General features: G+C 41.0%; 1 protein-coding gene across 7 annotated transcripts in view; it reads left to right on the top strand.

Moving 5' to 3' along the window:
* Positions 1–4395: 4395 nt before the first annotated feature.
* Positions 4396–14340, top strand: part of TRAF6 (TNF receptor associated factor 6) — a 28580-nt gene continuing 18635 nt past the window's right edge. Inside the window, exons 1-4 of one of the 7 annotated variants that reach the window (XM_036860556.1) lie at positions 4396–4718; positions 6798–6858; positions 9011–9217; positions 10640–10960. In XM_036860556.1, the coding sequence (XP_036716451.1) occupies positions 9183–9217; positions 10640–10960 (356 nt within the window). In that variant the 5' untranslated portion in view covers positions 4396–4718; positions 6798–6858; positions 9011–9182. Of the gene's footprint in view, positions 5110–6307; positions 6326–6797; positions 6859–9010; positions 9218–10639; positions 10961–14340 lie in introns of those variants that run through there. The other 6 variants (XM_036860554.1, XM_036860555.1, XM_036860560.1 and 3 more) reach the window with 6 other exon arrangements.

The raw sequence follows: 14340 nt of genomic DNA, 5'->3' as shown, positions 1-14340 counted from the left end.
ACTTCAGTGTCTGGTCTCTAATCAAATAGTAAATAGCAAAGTCAAACAGGAGAATTCTCAGACATAGATAATTAATTATTAGGCAAACATGTTAAACAATGACACTGTTGCCTTCCTCTTACTTTATTTCAGGTTTTGAATGATTTTTCTTCATAGTAATGCTTTTTAAAGTGTTTAGAAGAGACTGTACCAAGAGAAATCATAAGGTATTGTTTACCTTGGTGAAATACTCTGACCCTTAGCTCTGTAAGTTCAAAAGCTGATTTTTTTTTTCCACCCTGTGTGCCTATACACTAACTCAGCTCACAGGAAGCAAATCTACAAATCAGACAAAAGTAATTTGTTTTCATTAAAAATATAACTCATGAATAGATCAGATTCTTCTATTCTATGGCTGGTACATTCTTTCCCCCAAGGAAAGCAGTAAATTGGGTCCACTTACCATCTCAATGTTGCTTGATGATCTCTGGTGAAACTAGCTAGGAAAATCTAGCTGCAATGCTGTGGAAATGTCCCCACCCTCCTCATTTTCCCAAATGAAGGACGGAAAAAGATCTCCTCCTTTCTCCAAGAGCAGGAAAAATGAGTATGGCCACAAAAAGTCTAGGTTCTTGCTTGGGATTTGGGAAGAGGGTGGAGAGGAATGGTGAGTACTTTTACTCCTTGCCAGTGGATAGGCTTTACCAAAGAAAACTCTGCTATGGACAATATTGGGAAATTCCATAGATTCCAAGGTAGGTTCCAAAACTAAGCTTCTGCCTCCTAGTGGCTCAGAGTCTTGTTCTCAACCTAGACAGTGAAATGAGCCAAGGGCATAGTCCCAAATCCTGTTATTAGTGTCTGCAGTCTCCCCAGGAGCCTCCCCATACACACCCACATGTCCACACGCCTCACTCATCTTCCTTTATTGCCCATCTCCTTCATTTCTCATCACCCATGCCCTCCTCTTCTCTGAGAACTTTCCCTTATTTTGGTGGAGCGGGGTGGGAGGAGAGAGGGAGAAATGGTGGAGGAGGCTACCCTGAAACTTACTGTACTTGGAGTATATTCCAACACCGGAACCCTCTATTGGGTAACCTTCCTTCCTGTGCTCCTCTGGCTTCACTTAGCTACTGTTAGTGACCATGAAATCATTCAATAGGTAAATTGCTTTTGCAACTCAACGATTAATGACATCAGGACATCTCCAAAACTTCTGCCTTTGAACATGGATTGCTAAGGGGAGATTTTGATCCAGGACACTTCCTCCCCCAAGCTGAATGTACATGGGAGATGCCAGACTGGATCTCTTTGACCTTTTCTAGGTTCCATCATATCTAATGCCTCCTCTGACTGACTCAGTCTTTCTTGGTCTGTAATTTTATCCAAGGTTAACATATTCACTTTCTTGCTCTTCCTGCTTCTGGTGTGAGAAAGTTTCTGACTCTAAAGTGCTTTTGTAAGATGATATATTCCATTGCATACTCTTAGGTTGGCACGTGTAAATTTTTTTATGATAAGTTTAAATAATTGCGAAAGATGTAATTCTACCATACTGTATATTTTACAAGTCTGTACATATTTTTTGACAAAACTTTGCACATTTAGCTCATTCAAGTCTCGTTCCATTTATGGGGGAAATCTACTACACAACCTAATTAATAAAGCCAGTCCTTATTGACAAACCATTTCAACCAATCAGATTCACTCTCCATCAGTTTTCAATCAAAATAAATCTAATAATATGCATCATGAAAACCATCTCATTTATGAATTTTAACTCTAAAATTGACATATCAGATATCCACATAGATGGGTGGATAGACAAATGGCTGGATGTGAAAGAAAGAAAGGAAGGAAGGAAGGAAGGAAGGAAGGAAGGAAAGAAAGGAGAGAGAAATGATAGAGCACTGAGACTTGTTTTGAGTTTGTTACCTAAATAAAATAAGATGGAATCACTTAGAATATTTCTTACTGAATCTGTCCTTGTTCACAAAGAAATTCTCCCTTGCCAGCTATGAATTCTTTAATTGGATCCTTTGGAACGCTGGAGACAATCTAGCCTAGGAATTCACATTCTGTCATTTTCACAGCATCCTATTGGCTGTACCCTGTTCATTGTGCAAGGGGATCACATATGGGCATAAATAGCATCTTCAAGGCTGACTGCCACACACACATGATGGTTGTTCAATAAATATGGTTTGAACTAAAGAACTGTGTTCTACTTTTATCATTTAAAACTTAGAGAGCCGTCTTATTTCTAAATGGGGGACAATCTCTCACCCTCCCACCCCTACCTGGGACAGCCTACAAGGTGAATCTTATTTCAGTTTTCAAAGAGTGTGAAAAACAGCAACCCAGAAATGATACCATGATGATATTTTTGCCCACTTTGAATACTTATATAGGACACTGGAAAATATTTTAAATTAGTGACATTTCAGGAAACCTAGGTACTGTGGTTGCTGTACATATCAGATAACCCTTCTGATCAGAATATTCAGTTCCTTCCGCCTGTATAGAGCTTCCTAGTTTACAAAGAGTTTTCACATGTATGATCTCATTTGAACTAATAAAGTCTCTGAGAAGGAGACAGGATGGATTTTATTCCAACTTTACAGATGAGGATACTTGACCAGGTCCAGTTTTAATAAGAGGCAGAGCCAAGAGGAAAACTTTGTTTTCTGATTCCGAGTCCAGTAGGGGTGTGAACGATCAGAAGAGACTTTAAGGAGGAATTTGCATAGGATAGGCTGGGTTGTGCTGCAGAAAAGATAACCCTAACATCTCAATGGCTCGAAACAACAGAGATTTGTTTGCTGCTCATATAAGTCCAATGAAGGTGGATTGACTTTCCAAGGCAACTGCCCTCCATACAGCAATTTAGAGATCCAGCCTCTTACAGCTGCCCCACCCATGGTTGTCACGTGGGGAAGAGGGTCTTTCAATGAAAATCAAATGCTTTGGTCTTAAAATGACACACACCCCTTCCCCTGAACAGCCTGTGGGTCAGAACTAGTCATATGGCGCCGTCTGACTGCAAGGGGACAGGGTAGTGTAAATCTCCTGTGTGCCCAGGGCGTGGGTGAGCGCCAACACTCTCTACCAGTATAAACAGGGAAGAATAAATAGGATCTGTAGAAGTAGGAGGAAGTCCCTCAAGGACATGTGTGAAAATGGTGAAATACACACACAATATCTAATCTTTCTGAAAGCCCAGTGCTGGGTTCTCTCACGTACATTTTTATTAGTTGATGCTGACAACAGCCTGGAAGGTAAATATTATCCCCTAGTTTATGGTTTAGGAAACTGAAGTTCGTAGAAGTTACAAAACTTGCCCCAGAGCACATATTAATACGTGGAGGAAAGTCTACCTCCCTTGTTCTTCTTTTTCTCCATCTCTCAGTTTTATATAATGATCTCTTCACCATCACATAGGGAATTTATTTTTACAGGGCCCTGGGAATCAGTGGGGAGGGATGCACAAGAGCTGGCAATTCTACTGGCAATGTTTTATTTATTGAGCTGGGTGGTGAGCACACAGATGTGTGTATAATTCTTTTTATGTCTTAACTATTTCAAAACACTTTAAAAAAAGGGGGGGGCAGAGTGAGTTTGAAAACTTGTGACAGTTTCTTATCTTAAAAACATAAGTATTTTTTATGAATATCAGCAGCCAGAAAGCAGGAAATACAGTATTGTTAACATTTATTGAGCACATACTATGTCCTAGTTTTAAATAATTTATTAACATGTACTAACTTATGTTACCCTTCCAACAATGCTACCAATGAGGTAGGTACTGTCATTATCCTTATTTTAATGAGATGAAAAAATTTAAGTCAGATTAAGTAAATTATTTAAAGTCAAATAATTTATAAAGGGGAAAAACTAGATTGGAATGAAGCACTCTGGTTTCGGGACATGTACATATGAAACCCAACACCCTGTAATACCTCCCCCAAGAGGTGAAGGATAAGTCAGATTTGCAGAGCTGGGCCAAAATCTTTCACGCATCTTCATGTTACATTCCTTAGAGGTTTGCATGCAGTTAAACAAGGAATTAAAAATAGCTTTCTTGGGCTTCCCTGGTGGCGCAGTGGTTGAGAATCTGCCTGCCAATGCAGGGGACACGGGTTCGAGCCCTGGTCTGGGAAGATCCCACATGCCACGGAGCAACTGGGCCCGTGAGCCACAATTACTGAGCCTGCGCGTCTGGAGCCTGTGCTCCACAACAAGAGAGGCCGCGATGGTGAGAGGCCCGCGCACCGCGATGAAGAGTGGTCCCCACTTGCCGCAACTAGAGAAAGCCCTCGCACAGAAACGAAGACTCAACACAGTCATAAATAAATAAATAAATAAATAAATAAAAGAACGTGAATTTCTAAAAAAAAAAAAAATAGCTTTCTTGTGACGTTGACAGAAAAAGAGATGATGTGTTTGGCAGCAGTTTCAAAGAAATATTTAAATATATGGGTTTGACTCCCTTGGACTGGTTGAAGGGGAAGGACCAGGTGATAACAGAGGGCTCTACGTATCATGTAAACTTCCTTGGCAAGGAGGATGGAGTTAGGGAAGGAGTGAAGACTTTCCGAAGGTCAAGTAATCTCGCCGAGTTGGGGTTTTTCTCCTGCTTGGATTGGGAAACTATAAACACACAGTTTGGGATTACTGCTGTTGCTGCTGCTCACTAGATCACAGTTACTCCGCGACAGATCTCAGTTCAGGATTGCTGGGTAAGGAATTCCCAGGTGGGATTCGCACCCAAGCGAGGCGGAAGCGCAGCGGGAGAGCTCTAGATTGACAGCTGGACCTACCCACGCCTGCGCCGCAGCGCACGCCCGTGGAGGACCGCCGCCAGGGAGCGCCAACGCCCGGATGGGCCGCTCTGTCTCCTCCCCTGCCCGCTCCCCGCCCCTCGCTCCCCCGGGCGAGCAGAGAAGGCGGAAGTAGGGGCGTCCGCGGTTGGGGCTCGGGCTCCCGGGGGACGCAGTAACGGCGGCCTTCAGGTCAAGGGACTGGCGTCCTGGCCCACTCGGCTTGGAATGCGGTGCCTTTCTCTCCTGGCACCTTGGCTGAGTGGAGTTCTGCGGCCGGGCGTAGTCGGCGGCCCAGCGGACCGGAGCGGTGAGTCTCTTTCTGACGGCTCCCGGCGGTGGCGGCCTCTCTCCCCACGGGCTGGGATGCCTCCTCCTCTTCTGTTTCTCACTTGGGGACGCCGCCCCTGGCTTCCCACGGGTTGGGGACGCCGCCTCCTCTCCCCTGGGTTCCCACAGGTTGGGGCCGCCGCCCCCTGTCTCCTCACCTCTGCTCCGCCGGCCGGTGGGGACCACCTCCCCGGCTCACTCCATCCCCCAGCTGGAATCTCGCGCCAACTTTCTCGGCCCGACTTCCTCCACCCCGCGCATTACCCTTCCCAGAAAAGGAAATCGCCTCCTGTATTTTCCCGTCGCTCGGATGTTACCGGCTTAAAAAAGAAAAAATCCCCTTTAGATTCTTAGCGACTCCCTCTGTCACTGTCATGGGAGAGCTATTTTTGGGTTCTCTGTTGAACTCGGTAAACGTCCCAGGCAGCAAGTTTTTTTTTTTTTTAAAGAAAAGGTTCAGCTGACACGAATGTTTCCTCCCCCGCCCCTGCACGCGGGAGTTCTAGCGATTGTTCCAGACGCTGGGTTGATAAAGCTGTTCCTAGTATTTGGCTTCAGGGGAACTCCAGCTGAGTTACGACTGTCTTGAATGTGAACAGAAAGCACCTACAAATTTTAGGAGCTTCATTCAACGTATAGTATTTGCGTGTTTTCTCTGGTTTCTCGGGAGTGTAAATCACTAAATGTCTTGCTACACAGGCATAGAAACAAGAAAAACTTGAAATTCTGAGTGTTGGCCTTGTGAACCTGGCCACTGGTATTTTATCCACTCCCCTGTGATTACTCGGGAAGGGAGAAGGGGCTTTTCTGATGTTGATGTGGGAGTGGGGTGAGGACGCTGTGGCTTCTTTTGTGACTCAAGGAAGGAATGTGTCTCAGGCCTTTGTTGCCCATGTGATGATCAGAGTTTCAACCTGCACGCACTATATACATCAGAGTATTTAAGAATTGTAACTTGAAGTCTTTTCTGTGACAAATTTGGATACGTGATGCTGATAAATTTTTGGCCACTTAGATTTTGAAAGAAGTTCAAATCTTTGCCTCCTGGAGGAGAACAAATCATGCCTAGGAAGAGGAATGTCCCCTCAAATTTGTGATCAAAAATCAGGCATAGCAGTTGACTCTTTTGCAGCACCTTGGCCATTGCAGCCCTTTTGCAGGTCTTTGCAATTTTAAGAATAGATCTTAAGGATTTGGTAAGTAGTTCTTGTTTCTAAAGCTAGTAGCAAATTAAAGGTAATTTCTCAGTGTTTTGTATTATGTGGTTTTACTTAAAAACTTAAAATTGACCAGTTGAAGACATAACTTACTGATTTCGTTAGCTTGGTACGTTTCTCTCATTAGCATCTGTTGATCTTAAAGGAAAAAAGTTTTGTGTATCGCCCTACTCCCCCTCCCACAAGATATTTAACAGTATATTCTTTGGAGCATAATATATAACCGCATACTAATAGGTGAATTTAAGCCATGTATTTCTTATAAGGTTATTTTTGATATTCATTTTGCAGTCAAAATAAGTTGGCAGTGGTTACATCCCACAATATTTAATTAAGGCAGTGCTTACTGTACTAGACTCACAATTACAAAGAGGGAATTACAGTCATGAAGCTCTTAACGTACTAAAGAACCATTTAACCTTTGTGCTGTCTCTTCTATTAATTCATATAGAAAGCCACATGAATTCTGAATGTTAGAATAGAAAAGAGGCCAAAGAAATCTTTATTTGAAGGTAAGAATGTCTGTTCACTCTTATTTATTTTAGCTTATGTAAAGCCAAGCGTACCTCTGTAGCATCTCATGAAGTGGATACCTAAGGCACCATATGAGGTTTAAAAAAAGAAATACTAATAGAGCATAGTATTTTCTACACGGTTGCCAGATCATCATCTTTTTTTTTTAATAAATTTATTTATTTATTTATTTATTTTTGGTTGCGTTGGGTCTTTGTTGCTGCACGCGGGCTTTCTCTAGTTGCACGAGCGGGGGCTATTCTTCCTTGCAGTGGCTTCTCTTATTGCCTAGCATGGGCTCTAGGTGCGCAGGCTTCAGTAGTTGTGGCTCGTGGGCTAAATAGTTGTAGCTTGTGGGCTCTAGAGCGCAGGCTCAGTAGTTGTGGCCCATGGGCTTTGTTGCTCTGCAGCATTTGGGATCTTCCCCGACCAGGGCTCGAACCTGTGTCCCCTGCATTGGCAGGTGGATTCTCAACCACTGTGCCACCAGGGAATCCCCCAGATCATCTTCTATAGCTGACTCTAAGCACTTTTTGGGTTTTTTTCTTGGTGTTAATTAAAATAGTTACTCACTGTAGTTAAGAAAGTGATTTTCAATTAAGTCATCACAGTCCCTAAAAGTAAAGGGAAAAAATGTTTTAACTTGCCAAAAAGAAAGAGTAAACCTAAAAATACTGAATGGCATTCAGAATACTGCTTTAGCTTAATTTTCCCTTTGCAGTATAGTTACATGGGACTACATACTGTAGACAGAGTGACTATCTAAAGAAGTTTATTTGAAAGATGTAAAGCTTCTGTATTACTTCTTAAAGCATGAAAAATAATGGCATCTATATTTTTAAGAGTGCTCACTTTCATGTCTTGACACTGCATTCCTGCAGTGGAATTCCTTTTAAGGAATTGTGACTGATTGGACAGATTTTCTTAGTAACACATTTGCTATAAAAGGTCTCTAAATCTAAAGACCTTCAAGTCTTTTGGACTGGATAGCAAGAGGGCAGTGTATCGACTATCCAATAAACTGAATTTTAACTGGACATTTGGGCAGAAAAGGTAGACTTAGCTCAGGGACTTTTGCTTTTGTCTCCTGGCTAGCATTTTGATATATGCTGTACAACCAAACAAATATTAATTTCTCAAAAGTGATTTTACTTTAAAAAAATAAAATGGTTAAAGTTTCAAAAGGTAACTATACCTGGAATTATCAAAGGTATATAAAATGTGTTCTCTCATACTTACTCTGCTTTTGGGAGTGGGAATTATAAAGCCTTTGATATTGGATATCAAAACATATCATATTGGATAACCAGCATCTATCAGAAACTATAAAAAATTATATACTTTTTGACCTAATAATTCTACTTCTAAGAAATTTAACTAAGGTAGTAATTGAACACAAAAATGTATATGGGAAGAAAAGTAACGAAGGATATAAACACTAGTATAGCATTACAGTGTTATCTATCAACAGATTTGGAGGATATAACAGGGGCCTTATACCCCATCCTGGAGCACAGGCGTAATAACTAGTTCTGCTGTTTGCCAGTATCTTGCCATCCCTTCCTTTTTATCAACTTGTACTGAGTCTTCCACGGGATTCTGCATTAGTTATAACAAGGCTTTGCAAACTGTTTCTAACTTTTCAAAAATACTATATCGAAACTAAAAAGGTAAAACAAAATGCCAGTTTTTCTTTACTGATTTTTTGGAATTCTGTCAACCCAACCTGATAACACTGGACAGCTCATGTTTAACAGAAGCTGTGGTCAGCATCTTAGTCTAGTATAATAAAAATAAATGGAAAGAAATTTTAAATTCAGCTTTATAGACAGAGTTGTCAAAACATAGACAAACATAGGATAGTACAAATTGCACAGGCTCTTGGGGGAGGTAGTCTTGGGTTCTGATTCTAACTCTGTTTCTTATTAGTTGGGTAATCCTTGGCAAGTTACTGAGCCTTTTAAAGCTTCAGAGTTTCCACTTTGATAACGGGGTGGGAGGGCAATAAAATGGTTAAATAACTCTATAGAGCTACACATAATAACAACTCATTTTTACTTCCAGGCACAGTTCTAAGTGCTTTGCACATATTAACACATTTAATCCTCTCGGTAATTCTGAGGTGGATTCTTTTGTTACCCCCGTTTACAGATGAGGAAACTGAAGCACAGAAAGGTTATATAGTTTGCCCAGGTCATACACCAAATGATGGAGACAAGAGTTAAACCCAGATCATCCGATTCCAGCATCTAAGCTCTTCACCACTTCATGATATTGCCTCTCCAGCCAGAACAGTGCCTCATCCTTTGTAGGTGGCCATCAAATGCTACTCAAAATCTTTTTGAGAAGAAGAAAAAGGTATCTATAGTGGTAAAAAATAGAAGATTACTGTCTTAACCCACTGTTTGACATGGTGGCAGCCAGGATTTTTCTATAAAAATGAGACAGGCGGGGGATACGTTGTCTACCATATTGGCTGGAGGCTTACATTCTGTTTTCTAGAACTCTGGTTGACGCTTGAACAACATAGGTTTGAACTGCATGAGTCCACTTATAAGTGGATTTTTTCCAATAAATACTACAGCACTACATTATCAGAGGTTGGTTGAATCAGTGGATATAGAACCACAGACACAGAGGGCAAATTGTAACGTTATTTGTGGATCTTTGAGTGCTTGGGTGTCGGCACCCCTAACCCCTGTGTTCAGGGGTCAACTGTATATCTGGCACATAGTGGGAATTTTCCTTACGTGTAATTACCTACAAGAGAGACCTGGTTAATTAGGCTGTGAATTGCTTTTAGACCTTAGCTTCTCACTTGTAAATTCTGGTAATGGTTTAGAATTTGAAAGCATCCCACCTACCGTGAAAGCAATAGTTTTCCATAGGCAAACAAAACCTCACTTGTTTTTCCAGTCATTAGTAATGAAACATAGTCACTTGACACGACTGAAGGCACGAGGACATACAGATATACTTTTTCAATTCCGTTCTTTCTGCGTAATAGAAATTGCCACACTGAACATTTGGAGGTACAGTTGACCCCTTGAACAACACAGGTTTGAGCTACACAGGTCCACTTAAACGCAGATTTTTTTCAGTAAAGGATCTGTGGTTATTGCCTCTGAGGATGTGGAACTTTGGGAACAGAGGGCCAACTCGGGTTTTCTATCGCGTGGGGGTCGGCATCCCTAACACCTGCCTTGTTCAGGGCTCAACTGTAGTCAATAGAGTTTTAGATCTAGAAGAAGAAACTGAGATCCAAATGGTTATTAGTTGCTCAAAATCACACATCTAATAGTTTCTCAGGATCATCTGATCCCTTGTGCATTGCTCGTCCTCGCACTGCCTGCTGGCCGTGCTGTTCTCTTCAGCTCTGGATACTTGAAGGAAGTTCAGCAGCATAATTAAGTTCTTCAGCAGCTGCCTAATGAACACCTGTTAGGCGAAAGAGCTCGTGCTGAGTACTGAGGAAATGAAAATTCTTGAAACTCCAGTCATAGAAAACAGACATTTAAACAGATAATTATGCTAATTATTACAGTTGAGGTATTTTTCTTCTTTTAACCTTGTATTCCATCCTTCTACTAGATCATGAACTCCTTAACTTGTAAAATAGTAGTCATGAAGCAAAGCTGAAAAAACTTTGAAAGTTTTCTGTAAATAATATTAACAGAGCTAATGTTTATCAACTAGAAGGTGGCTTGCATAGATAGCTATGATATATGTGTGTGTGTGTGTGTATATGTGAAGGCACTTTTTGTCTTGCTATTTCTTCAGAGCAGTCGATAATCACGTTACTATGAGTCTGCTACACTGTGAAAACAGCTGTGGATCCAGCCAGTCTGAGAGCGACTGCTGTGCTGCCATGGCCGCCAGCTCCTGTGGTGCTGCAGCAAAAGATGACAGTGTGAGTGGAACGGCCAGCACAGGGAATCTTTCCAGCTCTTTTATGGAAGAGATCCAGGGGTATGACGTGGAATTTGACCCACCCCTGGAAAGCAAGTATGAATGCCCCATCTGCTTGATGGCATTACGGGAAGCAGTGCAAACACCATGCGGCCACAGGTTCTGCAAAGCCTGCATCATCAAATCAATAAGGTACGTGAGCATAAGAATGAACCTGTAACAACCAAATAGAACATTATTAAATAGAACACAGGGCATCCCAAGAATAGTCTTATACATAAAAAGCTACTTCAGGAAAAAGAACACTGGACAGAAAACTGAGAAATTTACATTCTTATTCCAGTTCCTGCTGTAGTATGAAAGGTAATTACTATGTCCTCTCCTCCTTCGACCCTCAGATAAATAAACAATAAGTAGCTACTTCTACTTAATACAACTGCTAGCAGTTGTATTGTAGACTAGAGTGTGTCTCTAAGCTTTAAGAAAATAATTTAAAATAATGTACCTTAAATGATGATCCTACTAGAATACGATAATCTCATCCATACAAATAATGCTGACTTTATGAGTAATCATTATTCTCATTTTAGCCACAGTAAATTTTGTCTGCTACCTGCTGCCTATGGACAACTGTAAAATAACCAGTATTTTTAAGGAAAGTATTGATTGATGGCTCTGCCTTCATAATGTATCCAAAATTCAATCCCTGGCTCACCCTGTTCTGAATCACCATCAGCTCTCTCACAGGCCTCCCTACTTCCACCCTTGCCTTCTTCCAGGCTATTCTCAATATAGCAGCCAGAATGAACCTGGTAAAATAAGTAAGATGATGTCATCTCTGCTCAGAGCATTGCAGCAGGTCATCTGGGAGTAAAAGCCAAAGCCCTTGTAAGGCCTTATATGATAGGTCCATAAATTTTCTGATCATTTCTCTATTAGGCTCCCCTCCCCTCTACCAATTCACTCTTTGCTGTTCCTTGAACTTGTCAAGCATGCTCTTGGGGAGTTGGCTTCAGCTGCTCTCTCTGCATCTTACTTCAGCTAACTGCTTAGTCAGTGCCCTTTACTCCCTCCAGTGTGGCTCAGATCTCACCTTCTTGTAGGTACCTTGGCTACCCTGTTTTATACCGCAGCGTGCCTTCCCCCACCTCTCCCCACACTATCTCCCTTACCTACCTTTTTTTCTTTAACACTTTTCATATTTAAAAATACAGATAATTTGTGTGTTTATCGTCTGCTTGCTCACCTGGAGTATAAGCTCCTTGAGAGCAGGGGTTGAGATCTGTTTTAGTTCTTGATATTTCCTAAGTGCTGGGAATAGCACCTGATACCTAGTAGGTGTTCAGTAAATCACGATTGCATCAACTGAATGAAAGTATGTGGGGTTTCCACAAATGATTAAAATTCATCTCCTAAGAAATAGATACATTTTACTATAATTCAAAAGTTAGATGGGAATATTTTTAGGTGACTGAGGAGCTCTATACAGGACAAAAAAATGGAACAAGTGGGGGAATTTTAGGTTCTTCAACCAATAAGCATCTAGTCATATTGGTGAAATCATTTTTAAGTAGGTTAGCTGGCTATTCACTCATCTTGTAAGTTTTTTTCTTTCGACTTTTAAATTTTTTTTTTTTTCTTGTGGCATCTTTGTCTGGTTTGGTATCAGGGTAATGCTGGCCTCATAAAATGAGTTTGGAAGTGTTCCTTCCTCTTCTGTTTTTTAGAAGAGTTTGAGAAGGATTGGTATTAATTCTTCTTTAAATGTTTGATAGAATTCACCAGTGAAGCCATCTGGTTCTGGACTTTTGTTTGTTGGGAGGTTTTTGATTACTGATTCACTCTCCTTGCTAGTAATGTAGTCTGTTCAGATTTTCTGTTTCTTTATGGTTCAGTCTTGGTAGGTTGTATGTTTCTGGGAATTTATCCATTTCTTTTAGGTTGTCAAATCTGTTGCCATATAATTGTTCATAGTAGTCTCTTTTGATCCTTTGTATCTGTGGTATCAGTTGTGATGTCTCCTCTTTCATTTCTGATTTTATTTGAGTCCTCTCTTTTTTTTTTCTTGTTAGTCGAGCTAAACTCTTCTATAAAATTTGAATTTGTGGTAACTACATCCATACTTGGGAATTGGCTTAATTTAAGTTACAAGGGAGCATGTGTCTTGTTTCAGTTTGGGGGAAAGATATGTTACCCAGTGGTGAATTGGCAATATCTCTTTAGGGTTGGTTTTCTCATCCTCCACACTATTGGCATTTTGAGCCAGATACTTCTTTGTTGTGGAAGAATGTCCTGGTGTTGTAGGATGCTTAACAGCATTCCTGGCCTCTGCTCACTGGATGGTGAAATAGCCCCACTTCCCCGGTTGTGAGACCCAGAGTGTCTCCAGACGTTGCCAGATGTCCCCTGGAGTCAAAATTGCCCTAGTTGAGACCACTGGTTTAGGGTATACATGAGAGCAGTGTTAAAGGCTCACCTTTTTTTTCTGTTTATAATGATTTTCAGTTTATATTGTATTTAGGTAGAAATAGGACCATATTATGGATCGTTGATTTTCCTGTAGGTGGAGGTGTACAGAAAAACCCAAGTGTCACCCATGCCCAGGAAGGTAGCTAATCTTTAGCAGTTTTTTAATAGCAAGATATTCATGAAAGTAGTGGAACAGTGGTCTGAAAAGGAAGTAAAACCTACAAAAGGAAGTGTGAGGCTTTTTTTTTTTCTATCTCCCTCTAAGCTAGAAATGACCACTTACTTCAACTTTAATGTTCTTAAAGGAATGGCTCGGAAATTTCTCATCGGTTATAGTCATTCAGAGAATCAAAAGGCAGCATCTCAATCCAATTCCATTTTCCTTTGGAGTGATTGCTAATGCGGTGGATAATGGTTTCCAGTTTACTTTGAAAGGTTCTTATTTTCTCTTAGATATCCATCACTTATGTTTGGGGAATATATTTCAATAAACTTGTTTACGTCCCTGGTTCTCAAAAAATATTCGACAGTAGAATAATAACATCATGCAGTGTGAGAGAGGCCCTATAAAGATTGACTGTGTCGGTCACCTTTTGTAGTTCTAAGGCATTTGACAGCAGACTCCTATTTTCAGCACCTTTACGTGCACAAGAACCACCACTGTTGCTTTACACGTAGGAGGTGTGCAACAAATGTTTGAGTGATTGACGCTCTGTAGCCTATCTGACCTGCCACATTTCGTGAGTGAAGATTGAAACATCCCAAAAAGTTCAAGGGGAATGACAGACACCCAAGCTTCCTGGGGATAGTTCTTCCCATCGTAAGATGGAATAAACCATTGGGAAGCAGGACATAGAGGTCCTTTAACTCCTGATTGCATTGTATGTACCCTAGACATAAAAATAAAGGAAACCTTTGTTGCCCATGAGCCAGTGTTGATGACTGTTCAAAGTAAACCTTAAAATGTGGCCTCGTGGGGCTACTTACTGCTAATTGGTTAATTTTTACTTATGACTAATAACTATAGACACGTTATTAGTATATTCTGAGCAGCATATAATTAGTTACATCTCCCTAGTACGTTGAATAGCTGCTGATAGAAC

Source organism: Balaenoptera musculus, chromosome 8 (assembly GCF_009873245.2).
Source record: "Balaenoptera musculus isolate JJ_BM4_2016_0621 chromosome 8, mBalMus1.pri.v3, whole genome shotgun sequence".
Classification (NCBI taxonomy): Eukaryota; Metazoa; Chordata; class Mammalia; order Artiodactyla; family Balaenopteridae; genus Balaenoptera; species Balaenoptera musculus.
The sequence above is the reverse complement of the archived record's forward strand: the minus strand, read 5'-3'. Positions and strand labels throughout refer to the sequence as shown.